Here is a 27794-nt window from a genome sequence, read left to right on the forward strand (position 1 = left end):
ATTCACCTTGCGCACATGGTTTACACTAGTGTAACCCCATTAAGGGTAACGGACTTACTCCTGAATTACACTAGCATGAGGGAGAGAAGAATTGGGTCCTGTGTGTTTATTGATAAACACACACATAAGACTTTTTATTTGGATTCATACTTTATGTGGATGCACTGGTATCTGTTTCACTAGTTTCTTATTTGTAATGAGGTTCACAGATCTAATGTCACGGATTGGTGGACCTCATTACTCCAAGGAAGGAAATGTTCACGTAAGGCATGGGTAAATATTCCTGACTTGGATGATAGATGTAGCTAGATCAAACTGTAAACACAGTGCAGAACTGCTGTAAGACTACTGCCTGAAGTACAGGTGAGGTGGGATGCACATTCCAAGTGAAGCTGTATTTTCACAAGGAAAATGACACATTTGTTTTCAGCATAAGTTCCCTCCACGCTTCCTCCTCAGCTGATGTTGAAAACTATTAAAATGTTAATGTAGATGGGATACAACTATTGTTAGCACCATTACAGAAAGCAGTGAGACCATCTCACTTGGAAAAGGTACCCCACTTCTTATCTAAGTAATGTCACTGTGGGTTGCTCCATTAAAATGAGTGTGTCCTGCACCTTTGATGGAGATTTTTGGTAGCAGTGCCTATCTGCCCGCACATGCACCCTACACATCTTCGTGCCCTAAACTGAGGCTATTCTAGTTGGGTGGCCAAACTGTGGCTCTTGCCATTAAAGTGCAGCTCACAAGCCCCCAGCTCCTCCATTCTCTGCCTCCCAGACTGCGGGGGGAGAGCTCAGGACCTCTGCCTTGCAGCGGATGGTGGGGTAGGGACTTCTGTCCAGTGGGGAGGGGGGTTCCGGGGCTTCAGCCCTGTGGGGTGCACGTGCCAGGGCTTGGTGCTTCAGCAGGAGTGGGGCTGAAGCCCGAGCCCCAGCTTCTGGGCAGTTGTGCCCCGGCTCTCGAACTTCTGAAGATTGTCATATGCGGCTCGGCGGGCCAGTAAGTTTGGTCACCCCTGCTATATAGAGCTCTGAGGGCAAACTGACCTCAGTTCCTACTCAACTGCCTTTGGCCAGAGACAGTATCTAGCATGTGACTGTGCTGTACCCGTTTCCCACTTTTATTAGTGTTTTAGGTTTATAGTTAGTTTTAAATAGTAGTAGATTTAATACCTTACAGTTGGAACATTTGTTACCCTCTTCTTTTAAAAAAAAGATAGAAAAGATTGTCCGTCGTCCCCCCCATTGAGGGGCTGAGGGACTGGAACAACTTTTCCTTTTGTTTGGGATGCCAGGCTCACTGGGATTTAAAACGTGCCTTTCTTATTGAGAAGCAATCCCTATTAGTGATGGGCACTCCCGCTGCGTTCATTGCTTGTGTGTATTGCCCACCTTAGCACGGGTGGCACAGACAATTAATGAAGCCCTCTTGGAGCCAGCCAAGTCCATCTGGCAAACCCCAGCAACACCACCACCACACGGAAGAGTGATGATTAAAATGAATACTACGTCCCACACAGGGATTCTGAATTTTTATTTTCTCATCCTACAGCAAACTCTCTGCTCATGGATGGAGCCAATGAAAGGGGTAGGCAGCATATCCAAAAAGCCACCCCTTTATAATAAGGACTAGAAATGTCATAAGAGCTATTTGTCAACAACACGTCAGTTCAGGATAACTCACCACCAGGTGCTGATGTCACAATATGACTACCTGAATTAAGAGAAATGTAATGCTTTTACTGACCATGTACCACAGGAACATCATGAACAGTTCAGCTCCATAATAAAGGAGGATCAGCTTTTGGCAAAAATTTCACTGCAAACTTCACTCGATGTGACGAACACGGCAGCCAGGTCTGTTTCCACCACAGTATCAATGAGGTGCGCTTCCTGGCTTCAGTTGTCCCTGATTTCCGTAGGAGGTGCAATCCACTGTTGAAGATTTACCTTTCAATGATTTACCTTTTCGCGGATTCCACAGACAACTCGCTTCATACCTAAAACACTCCAGGACAAAATTTAAGTTTTTAGGGATATACATGCCTGCAAAAAATAAGGAAGTTTAACAGGTCTCAGTCAGCACAAAGATCCCACCCTGCTTAATTTTCTGCCTTCCGTAGGCCACCGAAATCACTGACCAAGAGGTTGAGGTTTTCAAAGAAAAAGCCTGCAACTACCTCGACTGCTTCATCCCAGCCTTCAGCATCATCCAAACACCATTTTTGATGGTTTGGTCAAGAGTCCAGACCATCCAATGACCAGGTTTTATCAACTGCATGACACAACCCTTCTTCCTCAATTTGAACACCACCTCTCTCTTTCATTAAGTACGGGAGACTATAACATTGGACAAATGGGGATTGGAGGCCACTTCGGCTATACTGTCCAATTTACCTCCACCCCACCCTTCCAATCCCCTTCCCTCTTCAGGGACCGCTCTCACAAGCAATTGCTGACACAGGAGATCTCATCACTCCTAAATCTAGGAACCATAGAGTCAGTCCCACTTAAACACAGGGTAAAAGGGTTCTATTCAAGATATTTTCTGATACCAAAGAAAAATGGGTTGGAGGGAGATACAACATCTCAGACAATTGAACAAGCATGTCAGACATCTGAAATTCAGGATGGTGTCCCTAGTAGCTATAATTACCTCCCTGGAATTAGGGGACTGGTTTGTGAGCCACAACCTCAAAGATGCGTACTTCCATGTAATAATTCATCCTTCTCACAAAAGATTTCTTTGTTTCACTTTCAATCACAATCATTACCAGTACCAGGTTCTACACTTTTTTGGCCTGTCATTCACCCCAAGAGTGTTCTTAAAAATCATGGCTGTCGTAGCTGCCTACCTCTATCATATAGGGATAACGGTCTTTCCCTGTCTTAACAACTGTCTCCTCAAGGGTTGGTCATATGAGGTGTTAGGTTTGCTGTCCAAACAACAACTTCACTATTCTGAAGTCTAGGCCTGCAAATAAATCTCAAGAAATCTATCTTGACCTCTGCACAATGAATTCTCTTTATAGGAGCACTTCTGGATTCGATAATGGGAAGAGTTTATCTCCCTATTGACAGGTTCCTTGCTCTAAAGAACCATGTACAAAGTGTGCAGCTCATCCCTCAAGTTGCAGCAAGGACATGTCTGCAACTGCTGGTATGTATGGCAGCTTGCATTTTTGTGACACAAAACACCACTTTCTATCTTCAGTGTCTCCAGTGGTGGCTCAGGACTATTTGTGTACCCAACAAACAGTATTAACAAGTAAGTACTTGTACCCAATCAAGTCCTGCAGTCCCTCATCTGGTGGCTGAATCCATTCAAAGTTTGTGCAGGAATCCTGTTCAGCCAGAATCCCCTACAGTCATAGTAACGTTGGACGCTTCCCTTTTGGGATGGGGAGCATATTTGGGTCCTCTCACAGTCCAAGACAAATGTTCACAACAAGAACAGTGCTTGCACATCCATCTGTTGAAATTAGGGGTGGTCAGAAATGCTTGCCTCCACTTCCTTCCCCTACTCAAAAACAAGTCTATCAAGATCATGACAGCATTGTATGCATGTATTGTATCAATTGTCATGGTGTAGCGTGTTCCACCTCGGTCTGCCCCAAAGCAATAAAGTTTTGGAAATGGTACATAGCCAATCAGATAGTCATTTCATCTTCCTACCTTCTGGGTATACAAAACACCAGGGTGGACCCGAGCAGAGATTTCTCCCTAAATTACGAATGAGAGTTGGACTCCTGAGTCCTCAACAAAATATTCCTAGCTTTGGGATTTCCAGAGGTCAATCTTTTTGCCACAGTAGCCAACACAAAGTGCAGGAAATTGTGTTCCAGATGGGGGCTTTATTCTGAATCTCTGGAGATGCTTTCCTCATTACTGGACAAAAGGTCTTCTCTCTGCATATCCTCCAACTCCATTGCTCTTAAAGGTCCTTATTGAGATCAGACAGGACAAAACCAAAATCATTTTGATTGCACCAACTTGGCCAAGACAAGTTTGGATTCCTTACCTCATCAAACTCACCTCTTGCCCTCTTGTGGCAGCTCCTGAACAAACCTTGACTGTTGTCTCAGAATGCGGGTCAAATGCTCCATCCTAATCTGAACATCCTGCAACTACAGGCTTGATTCCTCAATGGTTCTTGGGACTAGAGACCACATGTTCATCTGAAGTACAAAAGATATTGGTAAATATCAGAAAGGAATCTACTAGACAAATTTACCTTAAGAAATGGAAAAGATATAACCTTTGGTGTAAACTGGTGTCATCTTTCTCCTATCCAGACATCTCTTTCCTCAGGCTTTGATTACCTGTTGGAATTGAAATAATCAGGCCTTTCTATGAATTCCATAAGGGTTCATTTAGTGGTACTAACAGCTTTCCATATAGCAGTAGAAGGTTTCTCGGTATTCGCTCATCCGACCACAACAAGATTCCTACAAGGACTTTTTCTGCAGATTAGAGCCCCAACACCACTTTGGGATCTCAGCCTAATTCTTAACTATCTCATGAAACAACCCTTTGAGCCATTAGCTACGTGCTTGCTACTACATCTGTCTATGAAGATAGTCTTCTTGGTGGTCATCACTTCTGTTCAAAGAGTTGGGGAGAAGGAGGCTCTAATTACTTTGTCTTCCAAGGAGACCCTCCTACTACTTTGTCTTCCAAGGAGACGGTATCTTTACAACCTCATCCAAAGATCTTAGCTAAGGTGTCCTCTGAATTTCATATCAACCAAACTATTCACTTTCCAGGTTTTTTCCCTAAGCTGCATCAGCCTATACACGAGTCTGCTTTTCATACACTAGATATTGTGAGCATTAGCCTTTTATTTAGACAGGACTAAGCCATTCTGGAAGACCCCTAGACTTTTTGTTTCTATTACATAGAGGTCTAAGGGAACATCTGTCTCCACTCAGGGCATGTCTACACAGGGATAAAAATCCTGTGGCTGGCCTGGGTCAGTTGACTTGGGTTAGTGGGGCTTGGGCTCTGGGACTGAAAAATCTCTGTGTAGACGTTTGGCCTTGGGCTGTAGCCTGAGCTCTGGGACCCTCCATTCTTGTTCCAGAGCTCAGGCTCCAGCCAGAGCCAGAACACAGAATTTTTCAGCCCCGAGCCCAAGTCAGCTGACCTAGGCCAGCCATGACTATGTCACAGGTCTTCTATCCCTGTGTAGATGTACTCTCAGAGACTTTCTAAATAGATCTCGATGTATTATTGCCTGCTATGGGTTCACTGGGGTTATACCTCCCTAAGAGTGATTGCACACTCTGCTAGATGACAGTATACATCTGTAGCTCTACTTAAAGACATTCCAGTTGCTGAAATCTGCAGGGTTGCAATATGGTCCTCGTTGCACATGTTTTCCAACCACTATGTCTTAATTCATGCAGCAAGATCAGATGTGGCAGTAGGCAACGCAATTCTTTCTTCAGTGGTGGACTGTGTTCTAAAATTCCCACCTCCTTAAATCGTTACTGCAAGGGAGTCACCTTAAATGGAACACTGTGCAAACCCCACACTGGACAAAAAGGGGTTAAGGAACTACTCTGGGCTCAGCCAGCCCTGCCCCACCACATCTGTAGCAAATGCTCCAACTGGAAGAGGAGTTAAAAGGCAGGGAAGTAGCTCACTTGGTGGCAGACCAGGAAAGAGAGCAGACGTGCAACGTGCAGTGGAGAAGGGCTGAGACAATGGCCTAATCTTTCCCCACAACAATTGCCCAGAGCTCCCCCCCTGATGGAAGGGAGGGCCTGCTACAGAGACCGCCTGAGAGGAAGCATTCCCCCTCCCTCTTGTACAAACTCTGGACTTTGGTAATCCATTTTGTTTGGTTTGGACTACCCCTGCAGGGGAAAGCCCTAGGACTGAGCTGGCCCAGGAGGGTGGGCCATACTGCAGGAGGAGGCAGTTGCCACCCAAGAGAGGAAGAGAGCTGCTATGCTACACGCTGCCACCAGGAGGTGTCTTGGGGTGAGCAGGCACCCTTCACACCATCTTAACCCAGATGGCGACTTTTGGACAATTGCAAGGGGGGAGATAGGATGTGGCCCAGGGAGGGCAGTCTTAAGCAACCCCCTGACTGTTAGATTACTGATAGCCCTCAAAGGGCCTGGGTCAGAGCCCAGTGGAGTGAGAGGGTCCTGGCTCCCCTACCAACAACCCTCTTGTAAGTCAGAGGCCTAAGCTATGACCAGTACGTGGCGTTACCCTACCAACCAACCCCTGAGCAAGGACCGTCACAAGCACCCACAGGGCACTGCTCGAAGGGGAAGGAGAGGTTACTCACCTTGTGTAGGTACTGCAATTCTTCCAGATGTGTGTCCTTGCGGGTGCTCCATTACCTGACCTCTTCCCCTCTGCTTCAGAACGGCCTCTGTGGGCTCTGCAGCAGAGGGGGAATGGAGGTCCCTATATATATAGTCTTGGTAAAGGGCATGAGGATGTGTAGGGCATGTGAGCGGGCAGAACAGCCACTGCTACCAAAACTCTCCGGTCAAAGGTTGGGTGCCTGCGCACCTAAAGTGGAGCACCCACAGGTGGACACATCTTGAAGAACTGCAGTTACTGCACAAGGTGAGTAACCTTTCCTTCCCCTGTACCTTTGCTCCTAATTTTATTCTAACTGCTGGCTTGGATTTTTCTTTAATGATAAAATGAAGGAAAAATATAAAAACGTTTAATGCTGTTGAGCTCTTTGCATATAGACATTGTCATCTCTGAGATTAGTGTGGATATTAAAAATAATAATAGTGCTGTACACTTACATAGCTTCTGTCATTTGCAAATGTCCATGCTTGCCAAGATAGATAGCTCCTGTTATTCCCATTTTACAGACAGGAAAATAGAGACACAGGAGGGCAAAGTGATTTGTCTGAGGTGATACAAGCTAGTGGCAAAGCTGGGAATAGATTCCCAGTTCTCTGCTCTAACCACTTCACAATGCTACCTCCTTGTATATTGGATTATACACATAGGATACATTTGAATTATTTAAGTTTTAAGTAGAGGGAGGAGGAAATCCCCTTTAGAAACAGGAGGACGAGATTCGTATTTGGTTTTTCAAGGGAAGGGTAGAAAAATTGACTGAGCAAGTGCAGACTCAGTTTTCGGCTTAGATTCTTCTCCGCTCTTGTTTCGATCTGCACTTTAATAATGATTTCTTTGTTTACAGCATCCGGCCTCTCCTCCTCTCCATCTACCCCAACACAAGTGACCAAGCAGCCGCCATTTCCTCTTGAATCCTATAAACATGAACCTGAGAGACTAGAAACCCGGATTCACTCTTCTCCTCCGGACACAGGGCAGAGGTTTACTCTGCCTCCACCCCAAAATGCAGCCAAGCCTCCCACAGTGATGCCAACTCCCTGTGCTACCTCAAAAACAGTAAGTGGAGTATTTTGTTCAGAGTTTTCAATAGGGAGAGACCTGTGTGTGTTAGTATTTTTAATGGCTAACAACTGTGCATGCATAATGTGGGGCAGGTTGTGTGTAGTTGTACCCCTTTACATCAGGGATGACCCAAGACTTCACCATGTTCCGTAGACAATATGTCATCTTTAATCTGAAGTAAACTATGCAGTGGTTATGGGCCCTAACATCTACATTTTGATCTGAAGTGCCAGGTCAGGGAAGGGTAAAGATGTTCAGGTCGCATGTTTTTTCTCCCAAGCCAACCTCTGAAATGGAGCTAGCAGAAAAGGAGAGTTTACATAATTTTCCTGCTGGTCAATCATTTGGGGAAGAACCAACCACCACTTCAAGCAGAAACTCTAACATAGTATCAGCTGCAGGGTTTGAGGTCCAGCTGGGCTCCTCCTAAGGCCTGACCTGAGTGGGAGAACCTTCCTGTAATGGCACCAGTCCCCAGCAGGTTGTCTTCCCCGACTCCAGCAAAATGAGAGAAGAAGAGTACAACCGCCAGGGGACATGGGCAGCTCCCAGGTGTAGAGACTCCCTGGCAACATGTCAGCAGACTGCATATTACAGTAGCCATCAATGCATCTGGCTACTTCATTGTTGTACCTGAAAGGCTGGTTGTGGGTTTTTCCGACTTCACAGCATATTTCAGTAACACACACATTGCAAAACTTCAAAACTTCCCATACAATAATAGCACATACAATCCAACAGGATATTAATGTTCAACAGATCAAGACTTTTAGAACGATACCTTACAAGTCATACTTTGTACAAAACATATTATAATCATATCACCATGGTAAATATGGGAGTGCCAGGGTGTTGCTTTGGAGTGCAGAGTATCACAATGACATTGTAAAGTGTTTTCATCGGTTGGTATATTTTGGTTTTGGATGCATCTATACAAATGAAAGGTTGGGAGGAATGTAAATATTTAGGGCCTGATTCCCCTTTGCTTTTCACCTTGTGTCATCGTTTGTACCTGTGCAGAGTGGGTGTAAAATGCTGCCATTCTGATTTAGTAATCTTCACTTTGCCCCCATATAAAAGATGGCAAAAGATGCAAAGCAGTGGGGAATCAGATCCTTTATGTTTAATTTTCAACAGATGTCTTTAAAACCTATTAAATCCTTGATAAGATCTACTGAGAGGACAAAGTGTTGGGAGAATGTGACTCACCTTCAATAGCTTGGAGATGATTATGAGACTGATAGATTTGGGATTCTTGTGTCTTTTAATGACTGAATAGTTCACACTTTTCTCAGTAGTGCAGGTCCACAGCATTGCTCACAAGTCTGACCACAGTAGAGGAACAACATTAATTTATGAGCATTGCATGCATACACTTTGTTGTCTTCATTTTTCCTGACTTTCTCTTCTGTTGTGGGGTAATAAAACATTTGTGTTCATAAAGCACATACCATAAACAAGTCCCTAAAAGCCTTGCTGCTTATTAAGGCAGTTTTTTCTCTGGTTAATGATTTTTTTAAATCCCCTCTATAGATTATACGATAAATGATTCATGCTAACAGCTGTGGAATGCCTCTAGGTGCACAGTTTTGTCAGTCAAAGGGAGGCTTGCTTGCAGACATGGCAACCTGTCTCAAACATCACTTAAAAGATGAAATCATGTTTCTTTCAGAAACTTTTTATGTACTAGTCTTACAAGTAACACCTAAAACTACTGTAACTAAAAGAATTTAGAAAAAAGTCTCTATTAATTTACTTTGCGAGTCTGTTTTCCTCTGTGTAGTCAGTTATTTAGGCCCCAGTCATTCCAATATTTATGCACATGCTTAATTTTAAGCATGAGTAGTTCCATTTTATTTATTAATTATTATCATTATTATTATTTGTATTGTGGTAGCACGTAGGAGCCCCAGTCACGAACTGGGATCCACTGTTCTAGGCTCTGTACAAACACACAACAGCAGGGGGACTAGGGGAAGGTGTAGAACCAGTAGCTAGAGAACTAATTTTAACTTGCCTTTTAGGACTGACTAGATTTCAAGTTGTTTCTGTCCCCATACAGAACTGGCCTTTGGTATGCCTTGGAGTATGGCATTGAAGGGGTAAAAATCTGCTAGAGGAAAAGAGAAAGCGGGAAGGGAAAAAGTAATACTATTTATTTCCCTGCTGATATAATCTCAAAATTTCCTGTTGTGAAGAGCACTTCGAAGGATAGAATATTATCTAGAGCCTTAGATTTTGGAGAGAGGACAAAAAGGTAGGAGGCAGCTCTTGACAGCGAGTAGGGAAGCGTACCTCTTCAGAGCAGATAATCCGAATACTACACACCAATCCAAGTAATTAACCCCTCACCGAATGGACGTCCAGGTTAATTACTATGTGACACATCTCTGCATTGGTATTTGTGGGCATTACTTCTAAAATTTTAGGTATTCATGAATATGCATACCATATTCTTTTAATAATGTATGTATGTTTGTGTCTGTGGGGCCAGAGTGTTGTAATGAGGAATTTAGCTGATAAGAGATCAAAGTTGTAAGCAGAGATTAGCATGCGCTACACTTAATGGGCCAAGTGCAACTTGATTTTTCAGTGTACAGTTCATGAGATAGTTTGTACTTGGACCTTGTGTTGTTTGGACTATGTGACCTTCAGGCAGTAAGTGGTGAATGATAACTTATTCTTCTTTAATGTGAAATTACTAACTGTGATTGGAATGCAAAGAGGTTGTAAATGTAATTGTGAACATATTTCCCTGTTTCTACTTTGCCCGTTTTGAAATGGAAATTAATACCCTGAGCTTAATGTTGCTGTTCTCCTTTTTATTCCCTCCTCATCACTTCCTCTGCAGTGTTAGGGGCTGATGTGATGAAAGGGCCAGTGTTCCATTTATCACAAAAATGTACATGTTTGCAGAGGACATCACTCCCCAGCCCATTTCAGGGCCTTGTCCTCCCCTCCATGAGAATAAATCATGCGGAGGAAAGAGAACTCCCTGTTTTTCAACATGTGGCGCTTCCTTTGAATTCTCCTATTGGGGAGAGCAGGGTTTGTGCCTCCTGCCCCTCCCAAAAGAAGCCACGGGTGCTGCATCCTTAACGGCAGGATCTCCAGGAGACAAGAGCATCTGCAAAAATGCCCCTTGCCTCCTCTGTGCCCTCTGGTTCTATAACCTCCCACCAGTCTCTGTAAACATGTCTTTTGGTCTTGCATTGGGCACCCCTCCTCTTACACTGTGGTTATTCGCTGGCACCCATCTAAAGGGGACACCTCAGCAAGGAAGGGAAGCCTTAGCCTAGAGCCCTGCAATGGGACTGGGGTCCCGCAGAACCTGCTGCCGTAATAGCGGGAGTGAGATGGGTGCAGGATTAAAAATAGTCCCACACAGGGCTCTACCTTAGCCTCAGCTTTGGGCTGTTTTACCCTGCAGGTGTTACTCCTGGAGGAATTCTGTGCCACTGCACGTGCGCAGAATGTCTGTCCCCTGCAGATTTCTTTGTTTCCCTGCAGAAAAATGACTTTCTGATGGGGAAGCAAAGGGAAGCCACAAAAGCGGTTATGCGACCCTCCCCAACAGTATGTTTCTGGTGCCCAGGGCAGCTGGCAGAGAGGAAAATTGCTGTGGGGTGGGGGCAGGACTGGGGAAGACATGGCTGGTGGCTCCTACCCTGCACCGGGCTCAGCTTCTAGTCCCGGCTGGGCTCGGGAGGACGGGACTTCCTCTTCCCCTGCACTGCATCCAGATCAGACCCACCCCCAGATTTTTCCCCTGGCTGTAGGAAGCTCTACAAACTCCTCCCACCCCTCCCAGCACCCATCACTCCTCAATTGCAGGGGGAGGGATCACTGTACAGGGAGCTGCCCCCCTATCTGTCCAACTCTTGTGCATCCACATCCCCTCATATCCAGACCTTCCCTCTGAGCCTGACCCCCCAACACACCCAGAATCCCCCTCGACGAGCCCCACTCCCCCTGCACATGGACAAACCTGACGAGCCACCTGCACCCGGATCCCCACACTACTGAGCCCCACTCCCCCTGTACCTGGATCCCAACCCCACTCCCCCAGCATCTGGACCCCCCCACTAAGCCCCCCATACCCAGACTCCCTGCCAAACTCTATCCCCCTGACACCTAGACCCACTGAGCCCCAACCACCTTCACCTGGACCCCCCTGCTGAGTCCCATTACCGTTGCACCCAGAACCCTCCAATAAGCCCCTGTGCATCCAGATCCCCCACTGAGCCGCTCACACCCAGATTGCCCCACACTGAACCCTCTCAACCCACACCTGGGTCTCCCCACACTAATCCCCTCCACACTTGGATCCTGCCTTGCTGAGCCTGCCTGCCCACACCTGGTGCACCTGGCATGGAGGGGCAGGCTCTGTCCTTGCACTGTGTCAAGGTTGGATGCAGCCTCACTGCTGAGTCTGTGTCCCTGGGGGGAGGGAGAACTGCACAGTGATCTGCCACCTCTGTGCAGCCAGTGGCCTGTGCTGCCCAATGCCATGCTGGAACCGCCACATTTATTTGACAAGTAAAATTGGCAGAATTTTAAAATAATGTGCGCATAATTTTTAATGTTTTGGTGCAGAATGCCCTCAGTAGTAAGGTGTAGAGAGAATCTGGAGGAGCCTAGTCCACATCTGGTTTACCCATTCCAAATTCACAGCCCTCCAAGAGAGGAAGGAGAAGGGCAATGTGCCACAGAGATGGAACTGTACCCTCCTCCACACCTAGATATGAACGGGAGTATGGGGCTTCAGTGACTATCTGGCTCTTTAACAGTGGCACTTCTCTCCAGGGCTTTTAATGCTGCTCCTTAGCCAAAGTGTAGTAAACTCACAAACACAGCTGTTCACCTGTTTTGCATAAGGAATGATTACATCACACTCTTCTGTGGGCAGGGAGCCTGGGAACCAGGCTATGCACAGCAGGTCCCTCAATTTGGCACTCTCTCTAAAAGCAGTGCCACACATCAAAGCCCCATAATCAGGCTGCTTTATTGTAGAGATTTAACTTTTCTGAAGAGAACTGGAACTGACCTATGAATCTGAAGTTGTCTTACAAAAGCCTCATGGCTGGGGGAAAGGGAGTCTGTTCTTTCACTATACAGAGATTCAGAATTTCAGCATTCAGGTGATTTAAGGCAATATATTAGTGTGCCAAGACATTACTGTGACTCAGCATTGATTTATACTGCTGTAAACTGATAACAGAAATTAGAGATGAAAGGATTTAATAATTATCTAGTCTGTTACCTGCTAGTGCAGGAGTCTTTCCTGCAATACGTTTCCTAAAACGGTTATAGCCAGTCTAGTTTTAAATGCCTCAGATTATGTGGTGACCACTGCTTACTTCTCTGTGCAAGATTATTACACAGCCTAATGGATCTCAGTGGGCCCTAACAGGCCATCCTTATTTAAACTGAACTGCCAGTGAAACAGTTGCAGTCCATGTGAAAGTTGTCGTTAGTTAAAAGCTGGTGTATACGTTCATTTATCTGACAGTAGTCCATGATTGGTATTTCATAAATTGGTTACCAAACCCAATAAATAAATAGCTTTTTAAAAAGAGTATATATAGTTGGCTATCTGACAATTAAGTGGGGGTATTAACATTTATCTACGAGTATCTGAAACGTTTAAATATCAGTGACCTGATTCTTCTCTCCTTTGAGTAAGTGTGTATCGCTGATAACTCCACTGAATTCAATGGAGTCACAGTGGGGTCAGATTTGTGTGAGGGGAGAATCAAACCCAGTGGTGAAGGGGAATATTTAACAGGGCGAGGGGGCTATAACTAGGAGCAGTGTGATGAAAATAAGAAAAATATAGGCTGAATATTAGGAAAAAATGTGCTAACATTGGGCTGTACCATTCCAGCTATACCTCTTTCTTAAAAAACTACTTACTTGGTTTCGAAAATAATATCTACAATCATACCATCATGAAATATAGTTTTATCGATGTAGTTATACACTAGTTTCTAATAGCATTCACAGCCACAGCAATCAGTCTTCTGATCCTGTAGGGAAATAACATTCCATAAAGGCACACTCTCTGCCCTAAGGAAATCAGAGTGCATACGTAAGATACTGTCTCCTCCCCTCCGCAGCCATACATCTAATTTGACCAGCTACCTGAGGATTCCCTCAATGTACGGACTTTCCAGGTGGCATAAAGCCAGCATGGTAGCTCCTAATATGCTTATCCCTTCTGGCCCCAGATTTAGGAAACATGGCCAGGGAAAATGGGGGTGTAGCTGGGATGTTGCTAAAACCAGCCAATCCTCATCTACTGTAATGTCCTCCTTGGGATTGTGGACAGCTGATGCAGTTTAGAACAGAACAGCTTTAAGTCTGCTTCATATTGCACTTCGGGACCAGTTTCATTGACCCAGAATCAGGAAGTCATAGAGACGGCTTAAAGCCAAACTACCTTTAACATCCTGTTTTCTGCACTATGCCATTCACTGAAAGGCAGTCCTAAGGATCTGGCTCCCCGAAATACCTTTATATTATTGGAGTGAATAATAGTGTCTAGGATGATGAATAAAGATTGATGGGCTGGATAGATGTCATTATACATTGATTGTGCTGTTCCTTTCTCATGGCTCAGTTTTCCTCTAGGTTTTGTGTGACTTTTGTTTTTCATGTAATATTTGTTCCATTATTTTGCTAGGGAGTTAGAACTACTTCTTCAAGTAGATGCAGCTGTGTATTCCACTTAGATGTGTGTGCACCCAGTGCGCTGGAGTCAGAAAAGTTTGCCTAGCAGTACCCGCAGGAGGCGGTGCGCACACCATGTCGCCGCAGCCCCTCCACTGACTATGTGAGGCAGCACTGCCTTGACCACTCAGTTCCTTCTTACTGCTCAGGGCTGGAGTTGGAGCTTCATGTGGTTCTTAATCTCACAATCGCTCTCTCTCTTTACTGACTGCTCTAGGTGTATATAGGTAGTTAGTACCCTTAGTATTAGTCAGATTTAGTTAAGTATTTCCCTGGTGATGCCCTCACTAGTGTTCAAACATTGTTTAGGGAAGTCAGGGACTCCATACTGTCAACTCCATTTCCAGCTCTGGGGCATCCGTGGAGTCCGGTACTGATGAGGGTGATGCCAGCACCAAATGTGTTGATGCAGGTGGCATATCAAGCAGCAACTGACCTCCTCTGCCTCTCCATCCCGACCTCTGTCCTTGATTTTACCAGGGCTATGTCGTTTACAGCCCTGCTATATGGACGGGCTGCTGAATCTTCGGGTCCATATTCACTGCATCCTGATGTTTCCCTGACACAGACCACAGAAGTGGGGTTGGTGCCAGGCTGACCACAAGGGGCCTCCTCGGCACCTGTAAACTCCTCAACACTGCTTCATTTTGCTCCACCAACATTACCCTGGCAACAATCTCTGCCCTTCACTTTGGCACCATCAGCTGCATCGGTGCTGCCACCAACTACAAGATAGATGCTTCTCCTGGCACTGGAACCAATGGAGATGCATTCAGTGCCAGGGGTACTGTTTTCACCATCGGTGCCAGTCCCTCCCTTGTTTTGGGTGGTGGATCAGTTGTTCACACCTTCAGGGCTAGCTCCACACTTAGCCCTAAAGTCCCAGGACTCTTTGGCATTGAGGTCAGGATCCTCCTGCTCTCCAGTGCCTGGCCTACACTGGGGGCTGTGACGGATCCCCGGGGTGAAACCTGGAATAGTGGGGAGGCTGTGCCCTTAACTGTCCTCCCTGGGCTGTCTCTTACGATGCTGTACTAGTGAGAAGCAGCAAACCCCTCCAGGTGCTGTGATCACTCAGCCTACAACATACAGGGACACACCCACTTAAGTTGCATGAATGCTCTCTAAGTCACTCATTAACTATACAGAAGGAGACACCAGCAAATCCCCCCAGGCCCCAGACTTGCACCCCAGAAATGTACAGTCTTACACTGCTTAAGACCTTCTCTTGAACAATGCAAGCTTATTAATTAGTTCACCATTTCATCAAAAGATAGTGGACAGGTACTAGCCTTTGTAATCTGAGCAGATTCCCCAAGGATTTTAGACAAACTAACTGGAAAGGATAAAATATTAAAATAAGTTTAACAACTACAGAAAGATAGATTTTAAGTGATTATAAATGTTAGGCATAGAGGTCAGAGTTGGTTACATAAGAAAGAAAAGGTAAAATTTCAGTCTAAATTCTAAACTCTGTACTGGGGAAGATTTGAATCTAGCTGTTTTTCTCACCCTATTAGGCATTATAAGCAGCTCACAGTTCTTAGTATACAGGCTGAATTCCCATTCTTTTTGCCTTTAGAGTATTTGGGGAGGAGAGAGGCTGATGTCACAGTCTCCAATTTATACCCCCAATCCATGTACATGGAAAGATACTGTCTCAAACATGGAGTCAGGGATTACATGTTCTACGTGCCCTGCTGAGTCACTGGGTTAAGCAGTCCCCATTGTGTGGAGCTCTAGCAACTCTCTCTCATTGAATTGTTTCTGTCTCTCTTGTTTACAGTTCCCCTGCTGGTCAATGGCCAGTAATGGTCGCTTATCACCCGTCTGACTGCAGGTCACCTCTTTTGTTGGCACTGGAGTGCTGGCTGTGGGTCTCCCACATATTTCCATAACAACCATATAGCAAAATCTCATAACTCCATATACAATGATGATATACACATTTTGACAGAAAAATGAGTTTCAGCAAATCATGATTTTTCATATGATACCTTACAAGATAAGCTTTTGTACAAAATGTCACAACCATATATAAATGATGAATATGGGGGTTACAGGGTGCTACTTTGAGGTACAGTGTGTCATGTGGCCCATTCTTGGAGCATCATTGGTACCAGGATTGGTACTCATCTCATGGTCGGGATGGGGGCCGGTGGCTTGGCGCCTACTGGCTACCAATGCCCTATGCTTATGCCTAGTGGTCTCCATGGAATCCGTGGGGTGTTCCTCGATCACAGAGGTCATACTCCTCATCGCATTCCAAGGTGAGATCACTGGTTAGGTTGTTGACTGGGGCCATCATCCCATCACAGGTTTAGGCATCAGTGAGCCTTCACCTTGTGGAGCCTTTGGAGGCATCCCATCCAGGTCCGCCACTCTAGGAATGGGCTCTGGCTCTGGCACAGTTAACCACTTCCTCTTTGTCCCCAGACAATTCAGCAGTGCTTGGGTCTTCTCTCCTTCCGCACCTGAGAACTATCAGGAACTTTTGTGGTGTGTGGTTGCTTTTACTTGGTCATTCAGGCATAGCTCCTGCAGGAGAATACCCATCAGTTATTGGACATCCTGTAACAGTCTGCCCTGGGAGAGTGGCCCTCTTTATTAACAGTGCACTCCTGGAAGTTCTTTGGAGCATGCTCTTGAATGCCATCTATTGCAAAGCATTTAGAGAAACAGTGCTTTATACTGGTGCAAGGATTTGAGGGCTTTTACTCCCACCCAGCCCCTAATTCCCTGATCATAACTTTGGTGAATGACAGAGGTTGGCAGTACAGATTTTAGTCCACCCCTAAGGTGAAGGACTCTAAGAGGTTGGGCTTAGTGAGTAAAAAGACCTATACCTCCTTGTCCCTGAAAATGCAGATTTCAGGCATTGTTGTCCAAATATGACTTTGTGAATTGAGGCAGCTATGTGTAAGTTTACAGTTCAGCTGCCTGAAGCCTCCATGAAGGAATTTTGGGTGTTCATCACTGAAGGCTGGTTGGTGACCAAGACATCATTATAGTCCATGCTAGATGTCATGGATACTTTGGCCTGAGTGATGACCTCAGCGGTGACCTTGAGAAGAGAGTTCTGGCTGCACTGCTCCCAGCAGGCTATAGAGGACTCGCCCTTTGACAGCTGGCTGCTCTTTATAGACAAAACTCTGCTCTCCTTCAAGGATTCAAGGGCCTACCTTGTGTTCCTTGGGAATGTATACACTAGCCGTGCAATGGCACCATTAGAATGCTCAGCAACAGCAAGAATACCACCCACAACACCCGTTTTGACAGTCTTCCCCTTCCTCAAAACAGCAGGACTACTATGGGTGGCGGGTGAACCCCTGCTTTGGGGAGGCTAGCCCGCCGGTCCAGGCCCCGCCCCCTCACACACCAGAGTCCCTCCTCCCTCCCCCCACAGAAGCCCTGAGGGAGCTCCCCCTTTCCCCCCGCAACTGGAGGAGCCCTGGCCCGCCCACCCCAGCCACACCAGGCTGAGCTGCGGGCCCACCACCCCTGACATGTCAGGCAGGCAGCATCAGCAGGCAGTGGGGACCTCGGGGAAGGGGCAGGCCCCCGCGGCCCAGGTATCCGATGGCAGGTCGGCGGCAGCGCCAGGGGTCTTTATACCCACCACCCATGAGGACTACCCATAAGTCCCAGAGGAGATGGCATTTGGGTCCTGGGTTCAGCCAGTCAACCTAACCTCCTTTCGCATCTTCCAGGAATCCATTTTGACTCATTTGGCCAGAGCAGAGACATGGTGGTACTGGCGCGGCCCAGAGGTACATGCTCCTCGCTTCTGTGGCCCTAGCCCCTCAGGAGCCAACGGGATTGGCTGCCCTTGCCCAGGGAGGTGGGGCTGGAAGTTTCCTCCCAGAGGTGACACTTGGGGCGGTCACATGGCCCCCTTTACATTGTGTCTCCCCCCACATCAGCATGCATAAGTAGTCTCTGATTCCACAGGTCATCCTCAAGCTGAAAGCTGATCAGGCCAAGATCATCCTCATTGCCTCAGTGTGGTCAAGGAAGTGTTGGTTCTCTGATCTTCTCATGCTATCTATTCAGCCTCCCATATCCCTTCCTCTCCATCCTGACCTCTCGGACTCAGCTCTAAGATTTCTTGGTGTGGCTGTTCCATGATTGAATGAAGAGGAAGAGCAATGTTCGGCAGCTATTTGAAGGTTCTACTCTGTATTAGAAAGCCCACTAGCAGAATGGCCTATTCAGCTAAATGGCAGCGATTCTTGCTGTGGTCATTGGCATTCAGAGTTCAACCAATGTTGGCTTCTATTCAGGATATATTGGAATACTTGCTGCATCTTCTGTCATCGGGCCTTGTGCTTAACTCTCTAAGGGTGCATCTGGCAGCTATCTCAGCGTTTCATTCCCCTGTTCATGGAAGATTTAGCTTTTTCCAATGCCCTGCTTGCAAGATTATTAAAAGGGCTTCTTTGTCTCCATCCCCTGGTATGAGAGTTGGTTTCTCTGAATGACCTTAACATGGTGGCTTTGATGGAACCTCTGTTCCAGCCTTAGGCATCTTCTCTTTTTTGTGTCAGAAACATGCATTCCTCGTGGTGATAACATACGCAAGGACGGTCTGTGAGTTGCAGACTCTGAGGGTAGATCATCCTTATATGCAGTTCTCCAAAAACAGTGACTTAATGACTGCACCTAAAGTTTTTGTCTAAAGTAGTCTCTCAGTTTTGTTTGAACTAGGTGGTATATTTACCTGTGTTATTTACTAAGCCACGTTCATTTTCAGAGGAGCAACATCTCCACATGTTAGATGTCTGATGATGTCTAAAATTCTACCTGGAAAGGACTAAAACATTTCATGCTTTGCCTTGCCTGTTTATGTCATATGTGTATTGTATGAAGGGGGCAAGTGGTCTCTTCACAAACAAATCTCTAGGTGGAAAGCATCTTGTATCAAGACTACATATAAAATACCTTTGACTATGCCTCCTCCGTGGGTGTGAGCTCATTCTAAGAGAGTGAAAGCTCCATCAATAATGTTCCTAAGCAACGGCTCAGTACTGGACATTTGCAAAACTGCTATGTGGTCACCAATACATATGTTTATGAACCATTATGCCATACATCATCATCCAAAAACTCTTGTGAACTTTGGGAAGGTGGTTCTGCAATGTTTGTTAGACTCTGAGATCCACCTCCTGTGGGTCCTGCTTGTGAGTCATGTAAGTGGAATACACAGCTGCATCTAGTCAAAGAAGAAATGATTACTTACTGTAACTGTGGTTCTTCAAAATATGATGGAGATGTGTATTCCACAACTCACCCTTTGTCCCCTCTGCATCGGAGTCTAGTCTCCGGGCGTGTGGTATAAAGGGACTAAATTAGGGTCAAGGCAACACTGTCGCATATATAGGGCCCTACCAAATTCATGGCCATGAAAAATGTGTCACAGACTGTGAAATCTGGTCTCCCCCAGTGAAATCTGATCTTTTGTTTGCTTTTACCCTATACCATATAGATTTCATGGGGGAGACCAGTGTTTCTCAAAATGGGGATCCTGACCCAAAAGGGAGTTTCAGGGGGGTTTATTTTAGGGGGGGGTCATAGTATTGCCATCCTTACTTCTGCACTGCCTTCAGAGCTGGGCGCTGGAGAGAGGCAGCTGTTTGCCAGGCACCCAGCTCTGAAGGCAGCGCTCTGCCAGCAGGAATACAAAAGGGCATGGTATGGTATTGCCACCCTTACTTCTGCACTGCTGCCTTCAGAGCTGGGTGGCCAGAGAGCGGCGGCTGTTGACCGAGGGCCCAGCTCTGCAGGCAGAAGTACAGAAGTAAGGGTGGCAATAACATACCATGTCGTCCTTACTTCTGCGCTGCTGCTGGCAGTGGGACTGCCTTCAGAGCTGGGGTCCAGGCCAGCAGCTGCTGCTCTCCAGCTCTCCAGCCAGCACAGCCGCCAGCAGCAGCACAGAAGTAAGGGTAGCAGTACCGCAACCGCCCCCTACAATAACCTTGAGACCCCCCCTCCACAACTCCTTTTTAGGTCAGGACCCCTACACTTACAACATCGTGAAATTTCATATTTAAATAGGTGAAATCATGAAATTTACTATTTTAAAACTCCTATGACCATGAACTTGACCAAAATGGACTGTGTATTTGGTAAGACCCTCCTCCTATAGCCAGGGGAGGGCTATGGCCATGAGGTACAATCCCTGCCTCCTCTGAGTACTGCAAGGCAAAATTCTCTGGTTCCCATGCACTGGGTGCACACACCTAAGTGGAATAAACGTCCGCCTCACCTCTCGAAGAACCAGTTACAGTAAGTAACCATTTCATCTCATGAAAGGAGGCCATGTTATAACAGTAATGTAATGTGTACTGCCCAGTTCAGCATAAAACTGCATCTAAAGGAAGGACTGTTCATGATGATTTGCAAGCTATATTTTTGCAGTTTAAGGCAAGAATACAGAAAACTATTTACCATCTAAGCTGTTCATTACAAGAGAGTAGGGATTCGGGACCAAACCCCTTCATGAAAAGCATAGCACAGATCCCACAGAACCTGAACTTGCCATTCCACTGTGTCACCCCCTCTTAACTGCTGACCCAGATGTGGAGCAGAACTGGCAGCCATAAATGGGGTGCAGGCTGGGATCCACAGGAGAAAAATCTATGGATTCTTAACCATCCACAGGTTTCCCAGTCCCTCTTCTGCCTTTGTGACACTGCTGCATATTGTACCCCCACACGCAATATCTCAGGACCTCTCCACAACGTTGCCTGTAATCACCTACAATGTTTTAAGACTTGTAAGTCCTGACTGGCCTTGAAGGGAAATGTGCTGTACCAAGTGGCCATTCCTATGACTCTTCCTCCCCTCCTCCTTTCCTAGTCTCATCCCTTGCCTAGGAGAAATAGGGTCTATTTCAGCAGCTATGAAAAGATTGCTGCAAAAAGGAAGGGAAAATACCACAATCACCTTTCCCCTGAACACACCTTGCTTCACTCCACTCCCTGTGATACTTGGATCTTGCAGATTTCTGCCTAAGCAGGAAGGGAGCATTTAGCTCTCTAAAATGGACCCTGTGTCTACCTTTAAAAAAAAAATATGGCAAGCAGCCAGAGTTGGCAATTGGAAAATCAGCTGCATTGGGGTGCTGACTCATAATGGGACTAGATACCATCTCAGCAGCAGCTTGGAAAAATGTTTTCATTGTGTTGGTGCAGTGAACACAAAATATTTATTCTTTGAGCATATTCACAGCAGTGTTTTCAACTGGAACTAAGGGTCAGGTCATGTGTTTTTACGATGGCAATGATTTGTATAGTGCCAAAGATGTGCACAGTTCTTTATCGTTGTAAAAATAAGACAAGGCCCCAGCCCTGTAGATCTCACAATCTAATATATAAAAACAAAACAATGGCACAATCAGTAAAAATACTAAATTATAAGGCGGGGAGTATTGGGGAAGAGGGAGGTCATGACAACAAGGAGACAGGGTCAGAATTCTCTGGAGAGAAGAGCTTTTAACTTGATCGCTTGCATATGTAGTGTTACAATCAAATAAGTTATTAATTTTTAAAGTTTTATTTATTATTACTTTTCAGATTAGAAGTTGGCTGAAAGTGGGGACCTTTGGGAGAATCTAGAAATGTGCCATTTCCCTGTGCCCCATAACAGAAAAAGTTAAAAATTATGATTTAAAGTTTTGTGTGCATGGTGCTGTGCAGACAAATAATAAACTGGATCCCTGACCTGAGGAGCTTACTGTGCAAAGGCCTGACCCTGCAAACATTACCACATGTGGTACTTATTATCATGAGCATCAACAGGACTATTCATGGTTGTAAGTACTTCTTCCAGTAGTGTTTGCAGGATAGTGTCTAAGTGTAGCCATAACACTATTAGTGATGACGACACACAGAAGGAGGGACATTGAGGGAAGGTTGGCTGAAGGTTACAATAATTCGTAATTTTGTGGTTGCTCTGGGTTGCTATGTACGTCTTTTGCTGGTTCGTAGTTTGGTTGTGTTTAGAAAATGATTATGGCCCTGATCCAGGAAAACACTTAAATACATGCTTAACTTTAAGCACATGAATAGTCCTGTTGACTTCACAAGAACTGCTCACGTGCTTAAAGTTAAGCACATGCTTTAAATGCTTTGCTGGATCAGGGCTTATATAAATGTATTTGTTAAAAGATTTAAAAGATGACTAGGAGGGATATTGGGGATGAGAAGAGAAGATGACTGCAGAAGTGGAGTGGAATAACAAGGTGGTGAATTTGAGGCAAGCACAAGAAATTGGAGATGAGGAGTGAAGGAAGAGAATAGGAGAAAGAGGGGGAAGACAAGGATCAGGGAAGGAGATGATAGTTTGGCCACAAAGAGTCAGAAACAATTGGTGAAGTCAGGCTCAATCATTGGGCAGCCATGAGAGCAGTAAGAGCAGGTGGCTGCAAAGGTACCACCCTGATGCTCTTCTGGTGGTGGGGTCTACTGGCTAAGCCTGGGGATTGTTACTTATTTAGAAATTTTAATGATGCCCATTGCCTCAGCACCTGGGCCCCTTATATCACTGCCCTTTACAAAGAAATAGTCCCACAAAAGAAAAAATACAGTAACAGGCATCTCACCGGCTCACATCTGTTAAGCATTCCAGTGGGGTCAATCAAGAGCTTGTCCTAGCCCCTAAGTTTTACACTATGACCTGAAGCTTACCAAATTTTGGTTCTGATGGACCTCTGGAGGGAGCAATTTTCAGATGTGTGAATCCTCCATTGAAAACGCATGGTCTTTCCTCTTGCAGTGTTTAACCTCAGAAATAGACAGCATGAGCAACCAAGAGGATCTTAGCCACCATGACGGTACAAAGGGAGAGCAGCACAAGCTGATCACCAAACAGTTCTCCTCACTTATAGATATGGAGGTTACACTTTGAAGAGGGAATACCATTGCCCGCTCTTTATACCTTTCAGCAGACGCATCAGCATTTGGCTGTTTCAGTCTTGTGGAAATGTATTGGGATACAAAGAACATTTGATCCAGAGTGAGGTTGGGTGGTCTAATGGTTAGAGCATTAGCTTGGGATCTGAGAGTTCCTTGAGTGGTTACAAATGTGTATTCCAGTCAGCCAGAGGGCTTTCTGTAGTAGAACCCATCAGGGTGACACATGCGCCCTGCACTTCCTCGTGGCCTCTCCCAAGACTACATAAGGGCAGCGCTGGCCCAATCCTCCTCAGTTCCTTCTCAACACCTGTGGCCTGAGTCGAAGTTCAGTGTGAGGTTTACCTTGCGGTTACTGCATCAATGAGTTTTCTCCCTGCCTTTTTTGTGAGTAGCTAGTAATTAGCAGTTAGTACCCAGTGGTTAGTTCATTTCATATGAAGCCCTGTGGTATGTTCTCACCAGGCTTTAAGCACTGCCTGTCATATGGGGTAGCTATCCCAAATAATGACCCCCAAATGCACTGCCTTTTGTGTCTAGACAAGGGACACAGTAAAGAGAGGTGCAGTATTTGCCATTCTTTCAGTAAAAGAACGCAGATAGCCAGATATCTGAATTTTAAATAGCACCTCTTGCAGAGGGTGATGAGGCCCATTTCAGCCCCAGGGCCTTCGTTGCATTGCCTGGCCCCTCATGCAGCTGCTGAGGTTACAGTGGTTTCTGACAGGCCTCATGACTAAGACTTTACTTGGAGAAAAAGGCTGATCTTCCTCCCTGGGGCCTCCATGAACGAGGACTCATGAAACAAACGAAAACTATTCCAGATTGAGGAGAGACTTTCTCCTCTTTCTCAAAGAAGGGCTTGAAACATCACCAGGATTCCTCAGGTACTCAGGGTGGAGCTGGGCCCTTAACCTATATCTCCCCAGTATCACAGCAAGAACATATCAGTACCTTACTGTCAAGTCCAGTACCAGCTGTGGAATGGCCATTGAGTCCGGAACCAATGCACACAACTGCAGCACTGAAGCTGTCAGGACCAACAAGTTCACAGGCTTATCAGGCAGCAACTGATTTGCTTTGCCTCTCCGAGCCAGGCTTTCTTGTGGTACACGAGTCCTTTGTAGTGGAGATGCCCCTACTGTTGCTGGCTCATTTGGATCTGTTGCTTCAGTGCACAGGCTACCATCTGTGCTGGTGTTGGTACCAGCTAGGAAGCCTACAAAAGATGTGACTTCAGTACCGTCTTTCGCACTGACACTCTCCATGTCAGTACTCAGTTATGCCTCAACTTCAACAATGGTGTCTCTCTTAGCACCCACAGCTTTGGTACCAGGGCATTTCTCTGACAGGGTACGAATGATACTTCATGCTTTGGCACCAGTGTTGAAGTCCATCCTGGCACTGAGTGTCGACATAGTCCACTCAACATCTTGTGGGGCATTTACAGTACTAACTACAATGTTGTCATAAATATAAAGGGAAGAGTAACCACCTTTCTGTATACAGTGCTATAAAATTCCTCCTGGCCAGAGGCAACATCCTGTTACCTGTAAAGGGTTAAGAAGCTGAGCTAACCTGGCTGGCACCTGACCCAAACGACCAATAAGGGGACAAGATATTTTCAAATCTTGCTGAGGGTGGGGCGGGGGGAAGGCTTTTGTTTTGTGCTCTTTGTTTACAGTGGTTGTTCTCTCTTGGGACTGAGAGAGGTCAGACAGTAATCCATCTTCTCCAACCCATCCTAATCCAAGTCTCCAGTATTGCAACCAGTATAGTTAAGCCAGGCAAGGCGGATTAGTTTATCTTTAGTTTTATGTGAATTTTCCCTGTGTTAAGAGGGAGGTTTATTCCTGTTTTCTGTAACTTTAAGGTTTTGCCCAGAGGGGGATCCTCTGTGTTTTGAATCTGCTGTGGAGAAAGATTTATTCTGCCTTGTCTCTCCAGACATACATAGCTAATCAGCAGGTTCTTTTATCAAAGAATGACTTTGTAAACTGAATCACATCTAAATTCACTGAAAAACTCCCTGAAGATGCAAAGGAAGAGTTTAAAGCTTTTCTGGTAGAAGGTCATCTAGCAGTCACATCAATGATCCATTGGTGCTTGACACAGCAGATGCTTCTTCTAGGGTACAGCATCTGCAATAACAACTAGAAGAGCCTCTTGGTCACAAAAATTCCAGTATAGCCCCTAACATCCAGCATCCCTTTGGATGATCAGTTTCTGTTCTTTGAAAAAACTGAAGAGATTTTACACTCATTTAAGGACTCCCGTGCTACACTCTGTTTGTTAGGAGTCTATACACCAGCCTGCAAGAGTGGCAGGACAGGGCCCAGGAATCACAGCAGTATCAACGATAATACAGGCAAGCAGTATTACAACAGTACTACAAGCAACCTACTTACACTTCTAGGCAACATGTCTTTCCAAAGAGGAGATGTAAATCAGAGGAAGAGACCCTCTGGCTCCAACTCCAACCAGCCAACTTGTCCTTAGTTATCCTTTGGTAAGCAACCCTTTTGACTTCCGCCTTGAGGACAGCAGTCAAGTTACTGGCGATCTTCCTGTCATTTCTCTCCCATTTGGGGCCAGATTATCCCACTTTCTCAATGCTTGGGAAGCCGTAACCATGGACAAATAGGTCTTAAGCACTATGCAGTTGGGATACTCTATCCATTTTTTCTTAATCCCCTCTACTTGCCCACCTGTCCCATCCCTTTTCAGGTGCCCTCTCATGAGTTGCTGCTTCCACAAGAAGTTCAGACTCTACTTGCTTTAGGGGCCATGGAAGAAGTCCCCCTTCAACATCAGGGCAAGGGGTTTTACACATCCAGTTCTTGTATTCTGATATGGGACTCCTTTAATCTGTCATGTTGAAGTTGTTCCACTGTGTATAAATAGAATCACTGGAGCAGAGTGACTGGACCCTAGATCTGCCACTTCCCAGGTGCGAGGTAGGTGCCCTAACCACCAAGCTGTAGAGTCACTCTCTCTCTCTTTTTGCCCAGTGATTCTAGGTATTTATCCAAAGTGGAGAGATTAAGGGAGCCCCACATCAGAATATCCCATAGCTAAGTGGTTAGAGAACCCTCCTGAAGGGTGGGAGACCACAGTTCAAATCTTTTCTCCCTCTCAGACAGAGAGGGGAATTGAGTGTACCTCTCCTACATCCCAGCTGAATAGTTCTAACCACTTGGCTAAAAGTGGTAACGTAGTCACCATTCCCACCCAGATTTTGAATGAGACCCAACCTGGCAGGTGTGCTTAGAGGTCATCTACCAGATTGGGTCTCACAGGTGAGATATGCGCTCTTCTGCCTACCTTCCCCCAGTTCGTGGATCTCACTGGAGCTAAAGTGGGAGATAGGCATCTGGATTTCTAGAATATGGCAGAGACAGAAACTCAGACGAGCAGAGAACTTTTATAGCAAAAATGTAGCCACTAAGTGTAGGCACCTACAGGATGAGGTGGCAACTGAGTGAGGTTTTTGTGGATCACAGTGATGCCCAAAACTGGGACTTACCTTTCTGAGTACATCTGTGGATCTGGGCCTCAGTTCCCAATCTATAAAAAATGGAGATAATATTTCCTTACCTCACATGGAGTTGTGAGGCACTCGGATACTATGGTAATAAGGGCCATATAAATATCATAGATAGGAATATATGCTATCTATCTAACTATTTAATGCTAAGGAAGGAGATAAAGTAGTATAGATCGCCACCCTGTTATTAGACTCTGACTTGAAGTTAAGATTTACATATAGGATCACTACTGAGGTAGGTCACTGATCTGGCTCCCCAAGTTTAGAGTTTCCTCCTAAACAATTCAGAAATATATTCAGAACTGATAATTTTCAAATAATTAGCATACAACTTTCTGATAAAAGCACAATGAACAAATTAGTACGCATATGTCAAGGTTCCTCCCCCACTCTGAACTCTAGGGTACAGATGTGGGGACCTGCATGAAAAACCTCCTAAGCTTATCTTTACCAGCTTAGGTCAAAGCTTCCCCAAGGTAACAAATATTACCCCCGTTATCCTTGGAATGGCCGCTACCACCACCAAACTAATACTGGTTACTGGGGAAGAGCTGTTTGGACGCGTCCTTCCCCCCAAAATACTTCCCAAAACCTTGCACCCCACTTCCTGGACAAGGTTTGGTAAAAAGCCTCACCAATTTGCCTAGGTGACTACAGACCCAGACCCTTGGATCTTAAGAACAATGAACAATCCTCCCAACACTTGCACTCCCCCTTTCCTGGGAAATGTTGGATAAAAAGCCTCACCAATTTGCATAGGTGACCACAGACCCAAACCCTTGGATCTGAGAACAATGAAAAAGCATTCAGTGTTTTACAAGAAGACTTTTAATAAAAAATAGAAGTAAATAGAAATAAAGAAATCCCCCCTGTAAAATCAGGATGGTATATATCTTACAGGGTAATTAGATTCAAAAACATAGAGAACCCCTCTAGGCAAAACCTTAAGTTACAAAAAAGATACACAGACAGAAATAGTTATTCTATTCAGCACAATTCTTTTCTCAGCCATTTAAAGAAATCATAATCTAACACATACCTAGCTAGATTACTTACTAAAAGTTCTAAGACTCCATTCCTGTTCTGTCCCCGGCCAAGACGACTACAGACAGACCCACAAACCCTTTGTTTCTCTCCCTCCTCCCAGCTTTTGAAAGTATCTTGTCTCCTCATTGGTCATTTTGGTCA

At 45.5% G+C, this 27794-nt stretch overlaps 1 protein-coding gene and 1 long non-coding RNA gene across 3 annotated transcripts in view; one reads left to right on the plus strand and one right to left on the minus strand.

The window, feature by feature from the left end:
• The window catches only part of PRKAG2 (protein kinase AMP-activated non-catalytic subunit gamma 2), a 386465-nt gene that overhangs the window by 243580 nt on the left and 115091 nt on the right, over positions 1 to 27794 (plus strand). For both annotated transcript variants that reach the window (XR_014710259.1, XM_084619463.1), the window contains exon 4: positions 7195 to 7406. Coding sequence is in view for 1 of the 2 variants with exons in the window: in XM_084619463.1 (XP_084475589.1) it covers positions 7195 to 7406 (212 nt within the window). In the remaining variant the exon portion in view is untranslated. The remainder of the gene's footprint in view (positions 1 to 7194; positions 7407 to 27794) is intronic.
• On the minus strand, positions 1521 to 27736 carry LOC311515940. The gene is made up of 6 exons (XR_014710264.1): positions 27663 to 27736; positions 26586 to 26626; positions 8622 to 8737; positions 4264 to 4327; positions 4027 to 4183; positions 1521 to 2013 (listed from the first exon to the last, which is right to left on the minus strand). It is a non-coding gene; the product is annotated as an uncharacterized lncRNA (long non-coding RNA).

Source organism: Lepidochelys olivacea, assembly GCF_965140295.1.
Source record: "Lepidochelys olivacea isolate rLepOli2 genome assembly, chromosome: 2".
NCBI lineage: Eukaryota > Metazoa > Chordata > Testudines > Cheloniidae > Lepidochelys > Lepidochelys olivacea.